Source organism: Clarias gariepinus, chromosome 9 (genome assembly GCF_024256425.1).
Source record: "Clarias gariepinus isolate MV-2021 ecotype Netherlands chromosome 9, CGAR_prim_01v2, whole genome shotgun sequence".
Taxonomy (NCBI): domain Eukaryota; kingdom Metazoa; phylum Chordata; class Actinopteri; order Siluriformes; family Clariidae; genus Clarias; species Clarias gariepinus.
The window spans coordinates 15,250,672-15,273,960 of NC_071108.1; the positions used below are offsets into that span (position 1 = coordinate 15,250,672).

The 23,289-nt window shown below is 37.6% G+C and overlaps 1 protein-coding gene across 2 annotated transcripts in view; it reads left to right on the plus strand.

Moving 5' to 3' along the window:
• Positions 1-1,455: 1,455 nt before the first annotated feature.
• kcnc4 (potassium voltage-gated channel, Shaw-related subfamily, member 4) overlaps positions 1,456-23,289 on the plus strand; it is a 32,655-nt gene continuing 10,821 nt past the window's right edge. Inside the window, exons 1-5 of one of the 2 annotated variants that reach the window (XM_053503824.1) lie at positions 1,456-1,509; positions 1,705-1,946; positions 2,295-3,075; positions 18,121-19,057; positions 21,786-21,962. In XM_053503824.1, coding sequence (XP_053359799.1) covers positions 2,458-3,075; positions 18,121-19,057; positions 21,786-21,962 — 1,732 coding nt within the window. In that variant the 5' untranslated portion in view covers positions 1,456-1,509; positions 1,705-1,946; positions 2,295-2,457. The remainder of the gene's footprint in view (positions 1,510-1,704; positions 1,947-2,294; positions 3,076-18,120; positions 19,058-21,785; positions 21,963-23,289) is intronic. The other variant, XM_053503825.1, reaches the window with a different exon arrangement.

Genomic DNA, 23,289 nt, shown 5'->3' on the forward strand with positions numbered 1-23,289 from the left:
ACACTCAGGCCAGTACTAATACCGGCTTGATTTGTAAACCTTCATCATTGCTTGGAATAACTGAACTTATCAAGAGCCATCTTTTTATCCAGTAGAAGCTCTGAGAGATGCCAAAAACAATCAAACCATCCCCCAATCAAACAACTATCCGAGTTAAAAAATCTTCTACGGGATGTCTTTAATGACAGGGACAGGAACATCAGCCGAGATGAAGCAGTGGCCTATGCACAGGGTTTGCTGCTGCTGGATTAGGTCTACTTTTTACCGATCCACCACTCTGGGGGTCATATCACCCCTCAGCCATTACAACCCAATAATCCCCATTAAACAGAACTGGATCTTTCACAGAGACTCAGCCATTCAGGTACTGATCCATGCCTGTGAAGGTAAGAAAGCCATAAGCAAAGATAACAACATTCGGCAAGTTTGTACTTACAAACTGGAATATTTCTTTCAAGAACAGAATTGTCAAGTGTATTTGCAAAACCCATCAAGCACCATGATGAAACCTTATTAATCCCAAAGGATTTTTTTTGGAAAGAGGCTTTGTGAAGGGTTTACAGAACATAAGTAGCAGACACATCTCAATATCAACTGTTCAAATATGATTATTGCATATTTAAATGCCTTCAACATTACTTTACAATGTGTGTGTGTGTGTGTGTGTGGATGGGCAGAAAAGACCATGGAAAGTGTCCAAACATTTGACTGGTATTGCATAATAAAGTGAAAAAAATATAAAGTGAAAAGAATATAAATGGAAATAATCTGTAAAAATTTATAGAACCAAAGCTTGAATTTTATTACTGTACTTTTTTAAAGTTGCTATAGCACTACTTGTTTTTAACAAGTGCAAAATAAATCTCTTACCCAAACCAACTGAGAATTAAAAGCCTGCTGTTAAGCCTAAATATTTGCTGTGTCCACTAGATGGCACTGTAGGACAAGTTATAATACCGCTTAAAAAAAAGAACGCGCTTTCAAATCAGGGACAGAAAAGTGAATGAAAAGTAATTCCCTATCGCAGAAGAAATATAACCTACTGGTGAAGGTGAAGCATAAAGGCTGTAGATATAGAAGGAGGCAACTTCTCGCTTTTTTCTTCCTTTCTCTCTCTCGCTCTAACACCCGTCACACACCCACCCCCGTTGTTCGTCTCTTCCACGGTGTTTTGCACACACACTGTACGCTATCCAGGAACACTACACTAATAGTCCAACTGAATTTTATTCATCGCGGAATTCCACACAATTTCCAACATTTCTTAAGCTCAGGATGATCACTCTTATCGCAAACTCTTCCGACCTGTTTTTTTCTAGGCCTATTCAAACCAATTTTTGGTTCATGTTTTATTTGCTTAACATTTATGTAGGCTATTTGTATAATTAATTTGGATTTTATTTGCAGGATCATGACCTGCATTTTCATGGCGCCAGACAGGGACAGCTCATTGGGCGGATGAACTAGAAAAATCTAATTAAATTCTGGATGGAAAAAGAAAAGATGGAGGTGGGTTAAATCACTAACTCTTTCTAAAAAGCCGGTGGTTTATTAACTCAGACATCTAAGCTTACTGTATTCCACTGACTCAATTCTTTGACTACTGGATGATGATAGACACTTGTCACACATGTGACTGTGATGTTCCACGGACTCATTACCTCCCATTTCAGTGGTTAATGTCTTTTCTGTCTTTTCATACAGGAGGGAAAGAGTTAAGGCGCTGTTGCCGATGCTCAATCCGTCCCTCTGGGCTGGACAGGGGCTGTGCTGAGGGAGGATACTTGAAGAGATGCAACAGATCTCAAACCCCACAAACTGCCATTGACTCATTCTTCTCCTTCAACACAGACTCAACATAAAACCATGGAGGAGGAATTTTATTAGGCAGGTTGAAGAACCACTTGGACACATCCTTTAGGAGTTTAGAGACAATGCAAACGCAGGTAGGCGTCCTTTATGATTTCTTTTAATTCAAGTTGCACAGAGACAATTAAACACACTGCACTAGGCTATTTATGCCAAAGTTTCACACAACGACGTCTCTGCTTTGCTTCACTTTAATTATGTCGCGTTATTTAAAATATCCTTATATGGACGTTTGATGCATTTGTTTGGATGAAGCATTTTTGCTTTTTAAATATATATATATATATATATATATATATATATATATATATATATATATATATATATATATGCCATTGTGCAAGGATTATTAGATCACTACTGTAGATCATTAAGACGTTGCCTGAAGTTTCCCTCCTGATCATGCGCCTCTGCTTATGTTGCAGGAGGTGTTCTTGGATAACAGGTGGTTTGTCATGTCTTCGAGGCCTTAGCGAGCGTAATGCCGCGCTCACGACACCGGCAAGTCCTTCTACTAGTTCCACTTGTCTTGTGATGCTCTAAATCAGATAAGGGAGTGACCGGCGGCTCGCCTCTCCATCCAAATCTATGATCAGCTCGGTGTGTGTTTCGTCTTACCGCGGGCGCAAGTCGGGCAACAAACCTCCGTCCAAATCATGTCTGAAGGAAGAGATGGCCAAGGCCGAGGACTCGGACAAGATCATCCTGAATGTGGGCGGCACGCGCCACGAGACTTACAAGAGCACGCTTAGAAGTATCCCGGGCACGCGCCTCGCCTGGCTAGCCGAGCCGGAAGCGCAGCTGGACGCCGGCGCGGAAGCAGCACAAGCGCCCGCCACTAACGAGTTCTTCTTCGACAGACACCCGGGCATCTTCGCCTACGTGCTGAACTACTACCGAACCGGGAAGCTTCACTGCCCGGCGGACGTGTGCGGCCCGCTGTTCGAGGAGGAGCTCGCCTTCTGGGGCATCGACGAGACAGATGTGGAGCCATGCTGCTGGATGAATTACCGGCAGCACCGCGACGCCGAGGAGGCGCTGGATATCTTCGAGCCACCCGATCCTGAAGACGTCGACGACGACCGGGACGTACCGCGGCGCTTCGGGATCGAGGACTGTCCCCAGCGCTCCAGGGGCTGCTTCGAAGTGTGGCAGCCCAAAATATGGGCTCTTTTCGAGGATCCGTACTCATCCCGCGCCGCCAGGGTAAGAGCAGCATCCTCCAAAACCTAGTCTTTAGTCCATCCATGGGCGAGAAATGTGGAAGGAAAGACGAATTTCGGCGTCCAACAAGGAGATATTAATGTACCCGTACCTGTACCTTCAAAGAACCTCGTGCGTCTCGCGCGTAATGAGCCACTAGCAACAGGTGCTATGTGTGTGTGTGTGTGTGTGTGTAGCTGTAACAGCATCCCTCTACTGATAATCTGAACTGAACTCTCAACTCTCCAGATTACAGAATACAGTATATTATGTAGTGTTTGGGGAACGGGGTCTCTGCGTTAGAAAATCAGCTCATAAAGTAACCACAATAGCGTACTGTACATAACTCCAAATCAGTTTCTCACAAATCATCTACACTCCCACTGACACACGAGTTATACTGACTACCAAATCTAACAAAGCCGCACAAAAACACACACACTTTCTTCAGTTCATTTATCCAAGTCTCCTATTATACCATAAAAAATGGCCTAGAAATACATGTAGACTGCACTTTATATGCAATCCATGTTACCTTGTTTTTAACAATCGTACCTATTACATCAATTACTTTATGATCAATACTTCAAGCTCTTCTGTAACCCTGACTGGGGCAAAAGGGTCACTGAAGATAAACAGATAAATAACCATAACAGCAATGCATAACATGCTATTTGAATTTTGCCCTTATTGAAAACAGTTTACTAGTTTACTTAGTTTAACTAAATGAAATGAGTGCGAAACTCAATCAAACAAATAAACTAACAAACAAACACACAAAGAAAGAAATGCAGTTTGTACCAGTTCCTCAGCAAAGCAGTAGACCTTAGATCTTAGGTCACACAGTACCTCAAGGTCAGCAGACCTTAGGTCATATTTCAGTTTTCTTCTGTTACATATACATAAGGTCACATGTATAAAATATATAGGTAGCTTGCAATACATGAATTGCACATGCACATGCTAGCACTGGGGGTGAAATAATATATATATTTATGTTTGGGGTGGATTTATTTGGTCTGTAAGTGTTTAGACAGTGACACAATTGACATATTTTTGCCTTTGTGCCCCCTTTATTTTTTTAATGTGGGATCTCAATTTAAATTCAAATAAATTAACTATTAAATTAATAAAATAAATAAATTAATATAATTATAAAAATTGGGATTTAAAAAAATATTTTGGCTGCTAAGCCTTTGCAGTCAGTAGCTGCTTGAAGACTGGAACCTCATCAATCATAAAATGTTGAATTTCTTCCCTTGAGATACCTTGCCAAGCCTTTTTATACAGTCACCTTTAGTTGCTGCTTGTTTGTGGGTCTTTTCACTTCAGTTTTGTCCTCAGTAAGTGAAAAGAATGCTCAGCTTGGCTCAGGTTAGGCAACTGACCTGGTCTTTTAAGAAAGTTCAATTTCGTTGCCTAAAAAGCGTTTGGCTTGCTTCTGCTGCATGTTTTGGGTCATTATCCATCTGTACTCTGAGGCACTGTGCTATCTGTTTTGCAGCATTTTATTAAATCTGAGCAGAGACTATAGCTCTGTACACTTCACTATTCTTTCTATTACTCCTATTTGCAGTCACATGATTAATTAACAATATTTGTTTGTTTAGGCCGATTTTGACCCTCTTTGCTTGCAATAACATCTATTTGGACTGCAAATTAAGAAATTCCCACTTTTTTATCACCTTGTCATTAAATAATAAATAAACAGACAATATCTGTCAATCAAATTGCTGAATAGTCAATTGTCTAATTGCTTTAGAGGCTGTAAAAATGGAAGGATTTTGCAATAACACCTATAATTTCTGTACAATTTGGTGCTATATTTTTGTATATTTAAATAGTATATATACAGTAAATGCTATATTTAAAGTCTACATGTTAATCAAATTTTCACTGGTCTATTTTTAATTCATTGTGGTGGCAAAAATTCTGTCAAGATCCAAATACATATAGACCCGACAATACATTAATGTTCATGGAGTTTGTCCACATTTCTAGTACTGTATACATTTACTTTTGCGTTGTAGGCAGGGTCAAACAGCGAAATTTGGTGCAATATTTACTGGAGGAAAATTACAGAAATTGCTGTAAATCAATATGTACAGTATGTTTGTACCAGTTTATAATGTTATAAAAATTCATGACAGGCTAGTTTTAATGGCTAGATTGTCAATGTTTACATATAGGTTTGACCTAGGTGTGTGTGTGTGTGTGTGTGTGTGTGTGTGTGTGTGTGTGTGTGTGTGTGTAACAAATTAGAGGTCTTTTTCATCACTATAGTTACCCTAGGACGAACTATTTCCATTATCTGCACCTTGGTGTGTGGCAGAGGAGACGAAAAACAGAAAGCAGAAATATATAAACTGTTTGGTGGTTTGCATGCACTGTAAAAATATCCCTCCAAACATTTGTCCTGGAAGCAACCGCAGACCAATTAAACTGCCATACAAAGATGCAAACTAAATAGAAGTATTGGTCTAATATGGTTCTAATAGGCTACTCATGGAGATGGCAAAATATTTTGTATCACAGCGTAGTTGAATCAGAAGATAAAATTTATTTATTCATTTTTAAAACTGAATTTGTTTATTAAAAGTTGAATTATTTTCTATAACAACATGGTTATTTATGTATTGTCCAAATAATAGTAATAATAAAATACAGTACTTGTTCAGTAATAACTCAATTCAAATGTACTTGTATGGTGAAAGCTTCACGTAATCTAAGCCCAATAATGAACAGATTTTATAAATGTGTAATGTTATAAAGAAAACGATTTACTTCCTGAAATGATGCAGGTTTTTTTGCCAGGGTTTGCCAGATGTTTAATGTATGAAACTTTCAGGGCAAGTTTTCAGTCGTCTGAAGCCCTTCCCTGTAGGGGTGTAACGATCAGTAGACTAAAATCAATAATTAAATTAGTTACAGCAACTAAATTAGTTATTAGCAACAAACTTAATTGTCAATTAGCTCATGATATCATCACACTTGTTTCTCATGTGAACTGAGAACACACTGACAAGCAGATGTTAGGCTTACTGGACTGAAGTGTGGAAACAACATGCGCATGCTCCTTATCGCTTGCTTTTGGTCTCTGCATGCATGTTTTCTCTGTCTCTCTCACACACTGTTGCATGCTGCACTTTTTCAGCTCACAGCAACACACACACACACACAGTATGTTGCTGTTTTTTTAGCTCTGTATGCGCATTCTCTCTCTCTCTCTTTTTATGTCTTTTACACCATTATACTCTCCAATTTTTTCAGATCACAGCAACACACACATCCACTAATTAGCCATTTACTCCTCAGGTGTGTGTCCTTTTCCCACTTACCTCAGTATGGTGCCCTTCAAGCTGCACTTTGCTTGACCACACCCTGCCACTTGACCATGCCCTGTCACCACGCCCCTCAGTTTTCTTAACATTTAAACTTAACTTCTATATTTAAGATCTGCCATCTTTAAACTTCAATTAATAGTTATATTTTATTGCTGCTTTTTCTAGTACAGTATTTAGAACTGGTTTCATTGGGAACACTACAATAGTGTTGTAGTTCAATAGTTCAATAAAGGCATATTTTATTGGCAAAGTATTTATCTTTATTATTTTGATTGTTAGTTACTACATACACAAAACAACCTAAAGCTAATTTGCAATAAGATTAACTGATTAATCATTTCAATAATTAATAGATTAATCAATTATTAAAATAGTTGTTAGTCGCATCTTTACTTTTTATGTAAAATTTTGTGGATATAAGATTTAATTTTCCTCTATAGCTGTCAGTTGCAATATGATGCAGGATAAAAGCACAAAACAATAAAACTTCAGTTTAAAAATATATGATAAGATATGGATGGAAGGTAACTAAAAACATAAACATCTAACAGTAATGTCAATATTTCTCTTGATGAATCACATGATGAATACAATTTTTTAATCATTTAACAATATTGGTTCCACTCACACTTATTGGCTGCTAGCCTAGAAAATAGCACATCTTATATTTTGCCTGATGAACAGTCAGAAAGTGTGAACATTAGGCAGAAATAAAAAAAAAATGCACAAGGAAGTATACTGATCACAAAAACGGTTATTCTTTTTATTTTTTGCCCATAATATAGGCTTATGGACATGCTGATTTATCAGTCATTTGCTACGATTTCAAATCATGTTAGACCCATGGCGAGTTTCTAATTTCATCCAATCACTCTGATATATTAATACATTTAAGATGTCATCTCCTGTTATCTCCTGTGTGCTTGTTGTGTTGAAAAGAAATGTAGGCCTCTTCAGTGATGCATCATGCAGTTAATTAATTCACATATTGTCTACAAAGGGCGTTCAAGTCAAACCAGGACTACCGCAATGAAATCTCTTGTGAATGAAGGTGTAAAGCCAATTCACATCTTTTTACAATTTACCAACTTTAGAGTTTTATTATATGTATAGATACAGTAAAGTCCTCACTACGCACGTCTATGCAGAGTCTGGACATGGCCAATTGTTTTGCGAACATTTCTGTTTCTCTCCAAGTTGCTTAATTAATTAGAATGGGCCTTCTGTGACTGTCTCCAACATGGTTGACTCATCTTGAAAACAAGCATTAAGGAAGTCTGAGGCAGAGCAGAAGCACTCACACTGCTTTAGATAAAAAAGCTCTTATGATATACCAAACATTCTATAATGCATTCTAATGTCTCTAATTTTATGGAGCCAATGGACCTTGGACACTAACATGGTCTAGGCTAGTTTGCCTCCTGTGGTCTGTGGCTCTCTCTCGTCATTGCTCAGAGCATTATCAGCCGGAGGGCTTATGTTTCCTGAATAGCTGTTTCTCTGGGTGGCTAATGCTGTTATACGCAGAATCGAGGGGGATAATCGGTAAGTAGTGTAGCACATCCGACGAGAGAGGGGAAGGGGAAAGGGTGCAATAGGGTATGGATTGCCACAGAAACATCAGTCCTGGTTCACGAATGAACAGATTTGCAAGACGCATTTCAGTTAAGGCTTAACTTAAAGCTTAATCAGTACATATAAAACTGACATTCTGAATATTCACATGTAGGGCTCAGTGCGAGACCAGACAGCAGAACACCCACACATCACTTGTGCTGTTAATACTGTAAAATCTACATCCTTTATAGAAAGGCATTTGTCCTCCCTGACATGCACTTTACTTTGATGCAGAGCTATGGAAAATGTCATCTCTACAACATTAGCTTTGTATTTATTAACCATTCTATGACACATTTAAGCAATATGGAAGCACTCTGTTAACTTGTGCTACAATTTGAGAAAATTACTTTGTGTGTGTGTGTGTGTGTGTAGCTCCACCTCATTATTAGTGTGTTTCTGCTGTGGCTCAGCCATAATTAATCACTAGCTTGGTAATTGGCTAAGGCATAAGGAGCGTTCTCTCTTTGACTGCAGGTGTCTGTCAGTTACACGCTCTAATCATTAATCCAATGAAGGAATGAATAGGCTGCTGCATTTCATCTGCAGGCATCAAAAACCTCTATTGTCTGATCTAAATACAAGCCCAAATTAGCATTTTAGCCCGCTTCTCGACAGGGCGCATGATTTTTCCTACCTACCTGTATGTTGTTGTATGATACTATGATACTAATGTCAAATGTTTTACAGTCGTATAAAAGACTATAGTTTACGATATAAAGGATGCTGTTGCTACACCTTTGAGTAGTTTTAGTCATACTGAACTACACCATCAGACTGGACAGTAGATGACAGGAAAAACGATCCATATGACCGCACTGTAAAGCTCCTTGGGCAATTTACTCTTCATATCTACTGTGTATTGTGTGCTCAGAGTGCTTTTTCTACCCAGGAGAATGTAAGCTTAATGCTCTTAGGAATGTAAGAAGTGCCATAAGCGAAACAGATACCAATGTTTTCTATAGCAGAAGGTAATTTGGGTCATTAACAGCCACTTAAGTCTTTAAAGTAAACATTAGTGCATGCTTCGTCTTAGGATCAAACTTTGTAGTCACTTTGGTTTTTGATGACTGCACTGAGAAATTTCTGGAGTTTCTTACGGACATGAAAACTACATACGAGCTTCATGACAACTGATCATAAAGGTATAATGGCTCGGTTAATGAAATGTTTTTGCTAACATGCGCTTATGGCAATTCTTATACCAGTTAAAGATTTCATTGCAAAACTTTGCTAAAGGGTGGTGTTTATAGGGCCACCTGACATAAACCTATAAAAATATTTATCGTTTGTCATAACTATTAGGTTTGGAAATTTTAAAGAGTAATAAACTTGTGTTTACAGATGTCATACCACAAAGTCTGGGACTGACCTTTCAAAAATTTTTTTTTTTTTTTTTGGGTAGCAAGATCACAAAAAGTCTGCACATCGACTTTGGAAGACAATTTTAACCTGGTTAACTCCTTTAGAAAAATGGCCACAACCATTCCAGTGCACCATTGATACTTACCGCAGTCAACCAGGGATCAACTAAAGACTTGATGATACACTCAAGACTGAAGTTTTGCTTGACTTACTGTCAAGCCTCCATGCTTACCCAATCCTTCCCTAAATTATGAAATCCAATTTAAATGTAACTATTTATAGGATTTCATCAAAGCCTTCCATGGTGTCATGACACTGTAACACCTTCTGAAATTCCAAATTACAGACAGTTTGGTTTTTCTGTTAAACATCATCATGAGAATTTAAGAATTGAATTTCCATAAAAATCAGTGTCACTCGACAAAAGCGTCAATCTGTGTTTATGACAGCTAGCTCTCATGGGAATAAAGCTTTCCAAATGTTTATGCGCTGTCCGCCATTATATACTGGGTCTGTGTAATCGTACTGAGGCTATGGCCTTAATTGGTATTATTAAGACTAAGAAAGAGAAGAAAAATGTGTGTCCCTATCTCAATGCCTGAATTTTTGCATTAGTTTCAGGAATTTTGAGTTTTAAGATGTTTGAAGGCTGAAGATTTTGCTGCAGCCTTGCACATTCCTAGTTTTTTCAACAAGGCTGAACAAAAAGCTGTCTGAAAGCGCTCAGAACGAGCTGCTAGACTGTGTGCTGGATGTCTGTATGTTGTCAACTCTCAACTATGCATTACTAAGAGCACACATTCACACGTAAATCTAATGTGCAAGCCTCTTTCATTTTAATTTATTTAGTTTTAGCCTGTGTTGATATTGTTGTCCTTCTTTAATCTATGGTCACGAGTAGCGCTGCACAATTCGAATTAGAAAAAAATGACATTGTGACTATTTTAACAGGTATTGATATTGGGATTTAAGCTGCAACATGTAATAATTAAATAGACCAGTACTGTTTGTACAATTATTTCCATTAATTGTTATCTTGGCCGACATTACAAATGATTACATTAAGAGGTGTTTTTAGTTGTTTTTACAAATACCTTTATTATTCCCAAACTCTAAACGAATGCTTTTGGACTTTTGCGATTAAGTAATTCTACAGGTCCATATTGTGATTTCTATTTTTATACCATAATTGGGCAGTTTTAGTCACAAGCATCTTCTGTTTGTCTTACAGTTTTTACGTAAGAGTTAATGTCGCGCATGTGAAAGCTAGAAGACCTTAAAAGGCAAAATAAATCCTCTTTTAAAAAGGAATTAAAGAATGTAACTTGTAATGCAATCTAGTTGTATGTTGAAATATGTAATTAAATGATGATACAGTAGGTAGGCATTTAAAGTTTTTTTTTAAATCAGCAGTCTGTCAAATTTGTAGCTGATAGAAGGAGCAGGGACTGACTGCACTGTTTTAAAATAACAACCCTGTTAATTATGAGATGAATGTTGTGGTAACTGTTTATGTGAAATATTATGTGGACACTGATAGACACAATGATGGCACTTGCATACTGTAACTACATGTGCAGCAATCCCCTGTGTCATTTATTGCCCCCTCAACCCCCCAACACACACACACACACACACACACACACACAGACACACACACACACACACACACACAGACACACACACACACAGATTCCTGAGCAGCCCATTGTGTATAGTATGTTATGATTAGTTCTCGCAGGGGCCTTTTATGAGCACAGTGATGGTGTCTTCCTGGTGTGCCAGGAGCTTGTCACCATTAATCCCAGTGTGCTTTGGAAAAGCCCGTGGGAGGCCCAACCCTGACTGTTTAGCACGGCAATAAACCATTTGGCATTTAGGTAAACCAAAAACCGAGGGTGGTATCCTGCCTTCCTTATGGTAGTCGCCTGCATTGTTACTCTTTAATGAACAGCCTGATATTTCATTTGGTGGACTTGTTTATTCAGACAACCAAAATATGTGGGAGGTTGTTTAGTCCATTTAATAATTTTCTAAATTACATAATATATTGGCAACAAGCTAAATGTTAAGAGGAGGACACTAATGAGATTTATAATAGTCGTTAACAGAAAACCGAGACTGAGACTGAGCTAAAGACAAAAAGAATTAAAACAAAATGTGATTTTAAGCACAGAGCATACGTCCAAACATGGAGCTGAGATGTTATATATATATATATATATATATATATATATATATATATATATATATACACTTTTTACAATGAAGCACAATGGTAGTCTAAAGGACAAATTGATTCACAAAAGCACTGTAAAATCATTAAATCATTCACCACAGAAAAAAAAATCTCTTTATTGATTCCCAATACAAATTCTCGTAACAGTGTTATCTTCCATTCGGACATTTTAAAAGTGACAGAAGGTTTAATTCAGCAGATTATTTTTCTTCACGTTTGCCTCATGCAATCACAAATGAAGAAACAGCACCAATCTATTTATTTTGTCCAAAGCTAATTGTCAGGGTTGAAGTGAAGAATAGTATTAAACTGTGTAAAGCACCACAGTCTGATAGATTGATGTAACCGTAATATGTAATGCTGAAATTTATATTTTACACTTTATAAACAGGAATATGCTTTAAAAAGAATGAAATGCCATTTAAGTGTGAAATAGTGTGATTATTATAGCAAAATTTCATTCCGGGTGATGAGTCCAGGCAAGCAGACAATTTCATGGTTTGCTTGCCGCATTCTGAAATCTTTTTCCGCACAATTTCTTTTGAACTTTGCAATTCAAAACCTTGCTTAAGTTTTTATGTCCATTCTTTATTACACTGTATGATCCAATGTATATGGATGCCTTGCCATGGCCCTTGTATGTAGGCCTTCTCCTAAACTTTTGCTTAAAAGTTTGAGGGCCCTAATTGTCTAGAATGTCTTTTTATGCTTTAGCATCATGTTATTAGCGTAAACCAAAAACGTTTCAGAATGACAATGTTTTTCAAGGTTGGTTTAGAAGCATTTCAGAGCACTGACCTCAACCTTATTGAACACTTTTAGGATAAATCAGAAAGTAGGCACCCCAGACCTCTAGTGTGTGACCTCCCTAAATCTCTTGAGACTGAATGAATACAAATATCCATAAGCACACTCCAAGAGAAGCAATTATTGCTGCACATACAAGAAATGATAACTTTAAATTATTGCTACTAACGATGGATCTACAAGCTATTGAATCATGTGGGGTACTTAGTATTGCCAACATGTTTTTCTTTTTTTGGCTTCATTTTTGTTAAATACATAATGGCATAAATAAGTTATATGTTGTATATGGTGGAAAAAGTTGTATATTGTTGATCATCTTAGGTTTTATTTGCCTAATACTATTACACGCTATGATCAGATAATTTAAAAAAAATGTCCTTAAGATGATAAATTAGGGCAAATCAACTATTCATGCAAAAATCTTGGAAGGTAGTTAATCCACTTCTGCTCCAGGCCTGGTAGCATTTGTCCAACCATGGTGGCAGGAGAGAGTGATTAAAACAGAAAGGTGTTTCTACAAAGGTCCTGGGGATATTGAGCACCTTCTAAATCTGGTTGAGTATGTTCTTAGAGTTTCTTGTTATAAAATGTAGTTTAAAAAGCCTGAAAAACAGCAAGCCCTCATTTTTATCCACAAGGGGGAATCAGGGGTGTTGATCAAATGATTTGATTATGTTTTTACATAAACATATAGAACAAATTTTTTAAACCTGACTGTTGTCTCACTCATCATCTATACCGCCTTATCCTGTATACAGGGTTGTAGGAACCTGGAGCCTATCCTAGGAAATTAAGGGCACGAAGCATGATACAATGCCAATCTATCGAAGGACATATACATAAGCACTCACACGCTCATTCACACACTATAGGCAATTTTGGAACGCCAACTAACCTAATCTGCATGTCTTTGGACTGTTGGAGGAAACCGGAATACCCAGAGCACAGAACACCAATGCAAACAGATCATGCAAACACATGCACACAGACCCTGAGGCAGGAATCGAACCCTGACGCTGGAGGTGCAAAGCGACAGTTCTGTTTTAGCGATTCCCATCCCTAGCAGATATACTGTATAAATTAATGTATTAAGAGACCCAATAAATTGACCTGATTTGTTATCAGTCCTATTTTAACAGCATTCTTATAACTGACCTTTAGTGATTTATAGTGAGGACTAGAGTCATTACCAACCTTACCAGTCTTTTCAGCATGCAAACCTTCAAGATAAGATGAAATATGGTACAAGACTGTTTGTTTCTTGGTCTGCTGTACCAATCAGTGCTTAGACACTTTCACTTAGTTTAAGCAGAATCATATTTAATATATAGACTGTATTGTATAGTATTTGTTTGTACAAATTATTTGCTAATTTTTTTGAATTTTAACAAAACCTAAATAAAAATTTAAATACAGTTAAACCTTGGATTGGCTTTATGCACATGCACACAAATTATTTACACATATGATCACAATGTTGTAGTAAACAGTACATGTGTGCACGGATGTAGACTATACGAGTGACACTTGTGCACAGAGACTGAGCATGGGAGACGATTACCCACAATCCTTCAGCGCAAGAGGGAGAGAAGAACCATTGGCTTAGTTGTGATCATCTGATGCTAGGCAGACAACGCACAAGTGTACTATGTGAATATCAAGACTCCATTTGTTTATCGAGTTAAAATGTATTAAAAAATTTTGCTTGTCTTGCAAAATGCTCACGGAGCAAGTTACTCGCAATCCAAGGTTCCACTGTATTTATATAATCATGATATTTACAGAATCACAATTCAAATGAAATCAGCACCTTTTCCTCTGACTATTAAATGGATAGTGGATAAAAACAAAGTAATTTAAAAACATAATTACATAGTAAACAATGCACCAAACAAAGACTATCTTTTGTATTTTTTGTGAAAATTGGCAGTGGTTTTAAAATTTTGTACTGTTGCTTAAAGAAATGAAAAGCAACAATGCTGTACACATGTGGAAATTTATCCAGCCTGCCAGATGGCAAGGTTGTGGAGCTAATGCATTTGAGTGATATTGAATATTGTGTTTCCCAGAAGTCTAACTCAGATTGTGCCAATCTTATTAATAGAGCAAGAATCCCAGAATGAGCAACAGGTGCTAAACCTGCTGGGTAATATTCCAAAGGCAGAGCGAGGCATAATGAACAGCTGCCAAGGGAGACTGTGTATCCTTTCAGACTATTACACACACACACACACACACACACACACACACACACACACACACACACACAGATGGTAGTATATCTGTCAGGTCTGAAGCCTCTGCTGTGGATCTTACAATAATAGTGGTATTGATGACTATTCTCAGAAACACCAGGACATCTCAACCTTGACCTAAATGTGCACGTGTGTGTATTTGTGGGTGTGTACATGTCCTCATATTTTACAGGGGACAAAAAAAATCTGTAAATATACAGATTTGACAGTTGTAGAGATTTTGCGCTGGTTCCCATGAGGATTTTTTTTTTCTCCAATAAAAACTGCAGCTTTGATTCAAACCAAGCTTATGTTCATACTCTACCTGGCCACCAAACACCACACTTTATGCAATGTCACAACATTCATTTTTATCCAGAGTTGTATTCGTTTTAGGTGGAGAAGTAATGATGATGTGACAGTCAAAAGGCTTCATCACATCCTAAAGATTTTCGATAGGGTTAAAATCAGTACATAACATTGCTAAGCCAAAACCGAACCAACTGTAGCAACCCCCAGAACATAAGAGTGCCTCCGGAGGCGTGTACAGTGTGCAATATGCTATGTATGATGGGTGCATCACTTTACAGTATCTTCTTTATTTCTTACCATTGCTCTGGAATAGGGTTGATCACATGACCTTTTAAAATTTCACCAAAGTCAAACTTTTATGCACTCCAACAAAATCAAGTCTTTTTTTCTGCTTATTCTCATTAACAAGTGATTTAAGTGATTCCAAATTATGGCCATTCATGATCTGTTTTTGACGACATTTTTTCTGTGAAGTTGAGGTTCAGCACTGGATAGTTCCAAGGTTTTATAAATGGTTGGACATTTCTTAACATAATTCCAGTAATTTCGGAAATCTTCTTAGCTGCTTTCTTTCCTTGATGCAGGCCAATACTTTGACCCTTCCAAACTCAGCAACATCATTCAATGACTAGGTGATATATCTTACGACCTAGTTGTTTAAGAAGGGAAAATGGACTTATTGCAGCAGTTAGGGTTAAAAGAATGGTTGTAGCTGAAGTATATTAATCACTGCATAATTCAATCAGGTACAATCATGTATTTGTTTACTTAATTTTCTTGGTCAGGATGTGTAGCTCGGTGGTTAAGGCATTAGACTGTGGTTTAGAAGGTCCTAGGTTCAAATGACTAACCTAGTCCATGACTACCAAGTTGGTCCTTAACCCTCCACTGCTTACATATATACAGTAATGAAACACAAAAGTCACTTTGGATAAGGGCATCTGCTAAATGTAGTGGGCTGCAGTGTTTAAGAGAATTTCTTTACAATAAAACTGCTGCTTTTTTTAAGACTAATGAAATAATATTACTTTTTTTAATAGAAAAATGCAAGGTCTTTGCATAGCTAAATAAGACTTCTTAAAGATTAAATCTGTGTGTAACAGAAGTATATTTAAAAGTGTGTTCTGTCACCGTTATTTTTAGTGAGGGTTTTGGAGTTCATCTCTCTGAGAAGACAAACAAACAAGCTTAATCACATTAATCCACTGTGATCAGCTTCCTAGCTTCATATCCTTATTATACTCAAATGCCACCTACTGTGTTTATTATTTTTTCTTTCTTTGTTCATTTACCCAATTTATCGCTTTCATCATTTAGTGTTCATCTAGTTGGCCTCATTATCTATCTAATAGTGTTTACTTGTTTATATTAGTCTATTTATTAACATTGCTTTGTTGTTAATGCAGATCACTTTGCCTTACGAAAATATTGACTGTTTTATCACTATTACAATATTTAATGTTTAGTCTTGTTGACAGCATATAAAGGTCCATTGGTAAACATTGCATTCTGGTCTTCCTCTGATGCCAAGATTTCTAGCCCACAATGCACATACGACCAGTCTTTTGCCTGTGTTTTTACAACCAGTCTTTTGCCATTCCCTTGCTATTCCACTTAAGGTTTTTGAAAAGTTTTAAGTCTCGTATTAAAAGGCGGTGACATTGCTGCAGTAGCTAGTTAGGTAACTAATGCCAGGTACAGTAGCATGTTACATTTCCTGTCACAGAGGTTAGTCAACACCACCTATCTAAATTAATCTGAATAACCAAAAATATACAGTACTGTATATTATGCCATAACCTACAATGATGAAAGGGATTATGCAGCAAAAGATTTAAGGGGTGGTGTTTAGCAAATAAGTGTGTAAATTCTGCTTTAAATTCCTGGGTTTTGGTGCAGTATTTATTGTGTTAAAACCTGGTGGTCTATTCATTTGGGCAATGGTTAACTATTAATTTGGGCAAAGAAATAATTGATTTCAGCAAAGCCAGAAGTAAACAAATAGGTTTTTTTCCCCCCAGGTAAGGGACTTTATAAAATTGATCTGTGAGGTGCAAAGTAAGCCAAAGGACAGGTGCAATGCTATAGAATCATAATATGCTCTAGAACTGAATAAAAAGATGAACAAATTATTAGATATACCCAAAATATTTTAACAATTCCTTTATGTAATGATCTAATTATTATGCCACGTTTTGTTTTAATGTTTGTGATCTAAGATAACTGTAATTAATGTTTTAGCTCTACCTTATGCTTTTTGATTTGTTTAAGTATGTGCAGTGGACCCAACAAGCCAAATAGCAAAGGAGGGAGAGTATTGATTTGGGCTTAGCATGTGGACGAATAGGAGTCAAAGTCATCTATCATTATCATATATATAAAGTTATATACAGTATATATCTTTATTTTTATATAATTCATATATTACATGTTTTTATTTGTGCTTCAAGCTTCACATACCCACATATTTATGATTGTTGTGATTATTAGCTTGTTTTTGTTGCTGTCCCTTTGTTATTGTATTGTACTGGAATGGAGGACAGCCTGCTGTGCCTAATTGAGCTGAGGAAACCACAATTGTTCCAGCTAATGGAGAGATGTTTTCACACAGCATGTCTTATTGTTTCTTATCCTTTTATAAGTTTATCTGACTGTTTTACATTCATGTAATATTCAAAAATAGTTTGCCCAAATAGGATTGGGCTTTAGTTTGAATGATGACATCATATTTAAAAAATGTGGTCAATTTGGCTTCTTATTCATTCATTTGCAGATTCTCCACTTCTGTTGGAAGTTAAATTGGCAAGCAATTGGCAATTTTTGATTCAAATACTCATGATAAAAAAATATTATAAAATCTTGGCAAACCCATATATTATATAACCATACACAGAAATATGTTTATAATAAGCTAGTTCCTGAGAACAAATTCTTCATCTTCTGCTTTTCGCATCTCTCATGGATTAAACACCAACAATGAAGATTTTAGCTTTTTGATTGGATTAAATCTAGATTGATTTACTGTATAATGTTACTTAACTAGTTCTGCAAAGTGTTTTTATAATAACATTGTTTTACTTTTGAGAGAAAGAGACCCTTTATGATGACATGGTGGTTTTGTATTTTGCAGGTCGTTGCTTTTGTCTCACTCTTCTTCATCTTGGTGTCTATCACAAACTTCTGCCTTGAGACCCATGAGGCCTTCAATGAACTCCAGAACCGTACTGAAGAGATTTCGGATGGCAACGCTACCAAGATGGTGTCTACTATTGAAGTGGTGACGAATCCTGCACTTACGCTGGTGGAGGGCATCTGTGTGGTGTGGTTCACATTCGAGTTCCTGGTGCGCATCATTTGCTGTCCTGACAAGCTGCTCTTCATTAAGAATTTGCTGAATATCATTGACTTTGTTGCCATTCTACCTTTCTACTTGGAGATTAGTCTGAGCGGACTCTCCTCCAAAGCTGCCACGGATGTGCTTGGATTCTTGCGAGTGGTGCGTTTTGTGCGCATTCTGCGGATCTTCAAGCTAACCCGTCACTTTGTAGGTCTCAGAGTGCTTGGCCACACGCTGCGTGCCAGTGTTAATGAATTCTGTCTCCTCATCATCTTTCTTGCTCTTGGTGTTCTTATCTTTGCTACAATGATCTACTACGCAGAGCGCATTGGTGGACACCCTGATGATCCATACACGAACCGTCACACTCATTTCAAGAACATTCCGATCAGCTTCTGGTGGGCTGTGGTCACTATGACTACGCTGGGTTATGGGGACATGTATCCTCAAACCTGGCTGGGTATGATGGTTGGTGCTCTGTGTGCATTAGCAGGCGTTCTAACTATTGCCATGCCAGTCCCTGTTATTGTTAATAATTTTGGGATGTACTACTCTCTGGCAATGGCGAAGCAAAAGTTGCCCAAAAAGAAGAAACGCCACCACCGAAACCCAGACACAGCTTTGGACTCAGCCTCATTTGGAAAGTCTGAGAGCAACTCGCACAGAAATAGCACCCAAAGTGACACCTGTCCTCTTGCACCTGAGGAAAACATTGCAAGGAACCGTTCAGGTAAAAAATTTACATTGGGGATATGACAACCTACTGTATGGCGATATAACAAAAAATATGACCAAAAAAAAAAAAAAACAGTTTTGGAACTGTACTACGATTTCAGTCAGGGCATAAAAAAACTGCCATACTGCATTTTCTTTCTTAAATTCTGGACGTCTAATTGGCGCTGGGTAACATCATATATCACTACGTTTAATAAAAACCTGCCTCTCTCAAAAAAAAAAAAAATTTATATATACAGTATATATATATATATATATAGTTTTTGCAAGAAGTGCATTTGCAAAATCTGTCAAGCACCATAATGAAACTGGCTTTCATGAAGGCCATCCCAGGAGGGCGAGACCAAAACCTACCTCTGCCGCAGACGAGAAGTTCATTTAGAGTTATCAGCCTGAAAAATGACCAATTAACAGCACCTTAGATTAGAGGCGTTATGAAGTCTTTACAGAGCAGAAGTAGCAGACACATCTCACCATTAACTGTTCAAAGGAGATTAATGCATTTTTTGGACGTCTTCAGCATTCCTTTACAATGTAGAAAGAAATAAAAATCAGGAATGATCATGGAGTTAGAAAGTGACTCAAACTTTTGAACAGTAGTGTTCAAAAAAAAAAATTTGCATATTGTGATAAAGTTCATTATTTTCTGTAATGTACCGATAAACATTAGACTTTCATATATTTTAGATTCATTACACACAAATAAGGTAGTTCAAGCATTTTAATTATTTTAATATTGATGATTTTGGCAGACAGCTCATAAAAACCCAAAATTCCTATCTCAAAAAATTTGCATATCATGAAAAGGTTCTCTAAACGAGCTATTAACCTAATCATCTGAATCAACTAATTAACTCTAAACACCTGCAAAAGATTCCTGAGGCTTTTAAAAACTTCCAGCCTGGTTTATTACTCAAAACCGCAATCATGGGTAAGACTGCCGACCTGACTGCTGTCCAGAAGGCCATCATTGACACCCTCAAGCAAGAGGGTAAGACACAGAAAGAAATTTCTGATGGAATATGCCGTTCCCAGAGTGCTATATCAAGGCACCTCAGTGGGAAGTCTGTGGGAAGGAAAAAGTGTGGCAGAAAACGCTGAACAATAAGAAGAGGTGACCGGACCCTGAGAAAGATTGTGCATAAGGACCGATTCCAGACCTTGGGGTACCTGCGGAAGCAGTGGACTGAGTCTGGAGTAGAAACATCCAGAGCCACCGTGTACAGGCGTGTGCAGGAAATGGGCTACAGGTGCCGCATTCCCTAGGTCAAGCCACTTTTGAACCAGAAACAGCGGCAGAAGCGCCTGACCTGGACTACAGAGAAGCAGTGGACTACAGAGAAGCAGCACTGGACTGTTGCTCAGTGGTCCAAAGTACTTTTTTCGGATGAAAGCTAATTTTGCATGTCATTCGGAAATCTAGGTGCCAGAGTCTGGAGGAAGACTGGGGAGAAGAAAATGCCAAAATGCCTGAAGTCCAGTGTCAAGTACCCACAGTCAGTGATGGTCTGGGGTGCCATGTCAGCTGCTGGTGTTGGTCCACTGTGTTAAATCAAGGGCAGGGTCAATGCAGCTAGCTATCAGGAGATTTTGGAGCACTTCATGCTTCCATCTGCTGAAAAGCTTTATGGAGATAAAGATTTAATTTTTCAGCATGACCTGGAACCTGCTCACAGTGCCAAAACCACTGGTAAATGGTTTACTGACCATGGTATTACTGTGCTCAATTGGCCTGCCAACTCTCCTGACCTGAACCCCATAGAGAATCTGTGGGATATTGTGAAGAGAAAGTTGAGAGACGCAAGACCCAACACTCTGGATGAGCTTAAGGCCGCTATCGAAGCATCCTGGGCCTCAATAACACCTCAGCAGTGCCACAGGCTGATTGCCTCCATGCCACGCCGCATTGAAGCAGTCATTTCTGCAAAAGGATTCCCGACCTATTAAGTATTGAGTGCATAACTGAACATAATTATTTGAAGGTTGACTTTTTTTGTATTAAAAACACTTTTCTTTTATTGGTCGGATGAAATATGCTAATTTTTTGAGATAGGAATTTTGGGTTTTCATGAGCTGTATGCCAAAATCATTAATATTAAAACAATTAAAAGGCTTGAACTACTTCACTTGTGTGTAATGAATCTGAAATATATGAAAGTCTAATGTTTATCAGTACATTACAGAAAATAATGAACTTTATCACTATATGCTAATTTTTTTTTTAGAAGGACCTGTATACACTGTACAATGAAAGCTTGGATTGGGAGTAACTTGGTCTGTGAGCTTTTCATAAGACGAGTGAAGTCTTAGTGCGCGTGCGTCACTCATATATCAACATCCCTGCACGCGTGTAACGTATATATATAAAAATAAATATATTTTAAATTGAAAGATGGGAGGCAAAGCAAAATCTGACAGTCTTATTTGCATAAGCACAATTCAAGTACTTCCTTTAAAGGAAATGCTAATTTGGATATGCTTTAAAGGATGTGGCCCCTAAATTGAGACACACCAGTGGTTTTCTAATGCATTGCTTTTAACAATCATCTTATCCAACACTTTTTTGTTTATGAACAGTGAAGTGTCTATCACAGTATATATTGTTATTGTTCTTTTGCTTAATAATCTAATAATCTATTTTTATTGTTCTTTTGACAACATATGAAGGAGTACTCATATGATCTGATCTTGACGATTTTGGGCTTTGTTTGTCCATCTGTTAGACTCCAAACAAAATGGTGATGCTAATGTAGCTCTATCAGAGGATGAGCCGCTCTCACCCAGCGAGAGGTGGTCCCTTCGCCGCTCACACAAGCGAGACAAGTGCAAGAAAGAGGGTACCTCCTTCCTCCTGACTTCTGGAGACTTTTCCTGCAGCACTGATCCCACTATCTGTACAGGTACAGAAACCTTTTTAATTCCAAAATTGTTTCAATAAATAATCAATCTTTTTTTATATTGTTACATATACATTGTATTACATGTGTATACTGAATTTAAACATTACTCAAGTCACTATATTTCATTTATATGCCAGCACAGTTTTTAACACATGTAACATTCTGACAATGGCAGTCCCAACACTAAATGCTTTTTAGGTGTGATTACTTTATATAACACTTTTCCCACTTCAACATGCATTTTGAGAGCAAATTTAAAAACACAATACATATTTTTTAACATTGTAACATTATTGTAACATACAGTACATTGTGACAGTGTTTCATTTTCACTTATTTATATCTACTTTCCTGCTGACTGTGCAGTGACACTTTGCATATCGTACATGCATACTGTAGGTAGTGTGCTTGTCACAATGATGAAATCTCTGAACCCAGTGCATTGTACTCCCTGGCCTGTTATAACTGATCTTTCACTAAAAATTTCACCACATCACATTGATCCTGCAATTTCTCCATTGACTATCGGTTTCTTATACAATTTACATACAACAAAGCATCCATAAGATTGATCCCCTCTGATCTCCCACAACTTCTGTCTCCACAAACCTCCACCCATAGCCGGCAAGCACATAATATTCAATTCAATTCAATTCGATTTTATTTATATAGCGCTTTTAACAATGGTTATTGTCTCAAAGCAGCTTCACAAAGATGAAATAAATTCATTTAAAAAAAAATAATAATAAATTGTGTATGTGTGAGAAAAATGTGTCTAGATAATAATGGGATGAATGAATGAAATGTCTCTGATGAGCAAGCCAAGGGTGACGGAGACAGTGGCAAGGAAAAACTCCCTGAGATGACAATAGGAAGAAACCTTGAGAGAAACCAGACTCAACAGGGAACCCATCCTCATTTGGGTGATAACAGATAGAGATGATATAACACCATGTGTCCAACATCAAGTCCAGTTCAGCATAGGGATGAGTCAGTAGGTGCAGAAGGCAGATGGGGTCTGGATCACTGGGAGCACAGGAGCAGGATGTGTAACTCCAACCATCATAAAGCAGAATCCAGCTGGAGCTGGTCCTTCTCTGGATGCCTCAGGATCCTCGCAGGGTTGGCCTTTGTATACTGAAGCTGGTACAATCTCCAGGTGCCTCGGGATGGGTAAAAAAGTACAGAACAGATGGAGAGAATTAGCATAGTTGCCGTTCAGGATAGATGTACTGAAGTATGAAGTTATGGAATAAGTTACGCGTATGCCAGATTAAAGAGATGCGACTTGAGTCTACTTTTAAACTGGGAAACTGTGTCTGAGCCC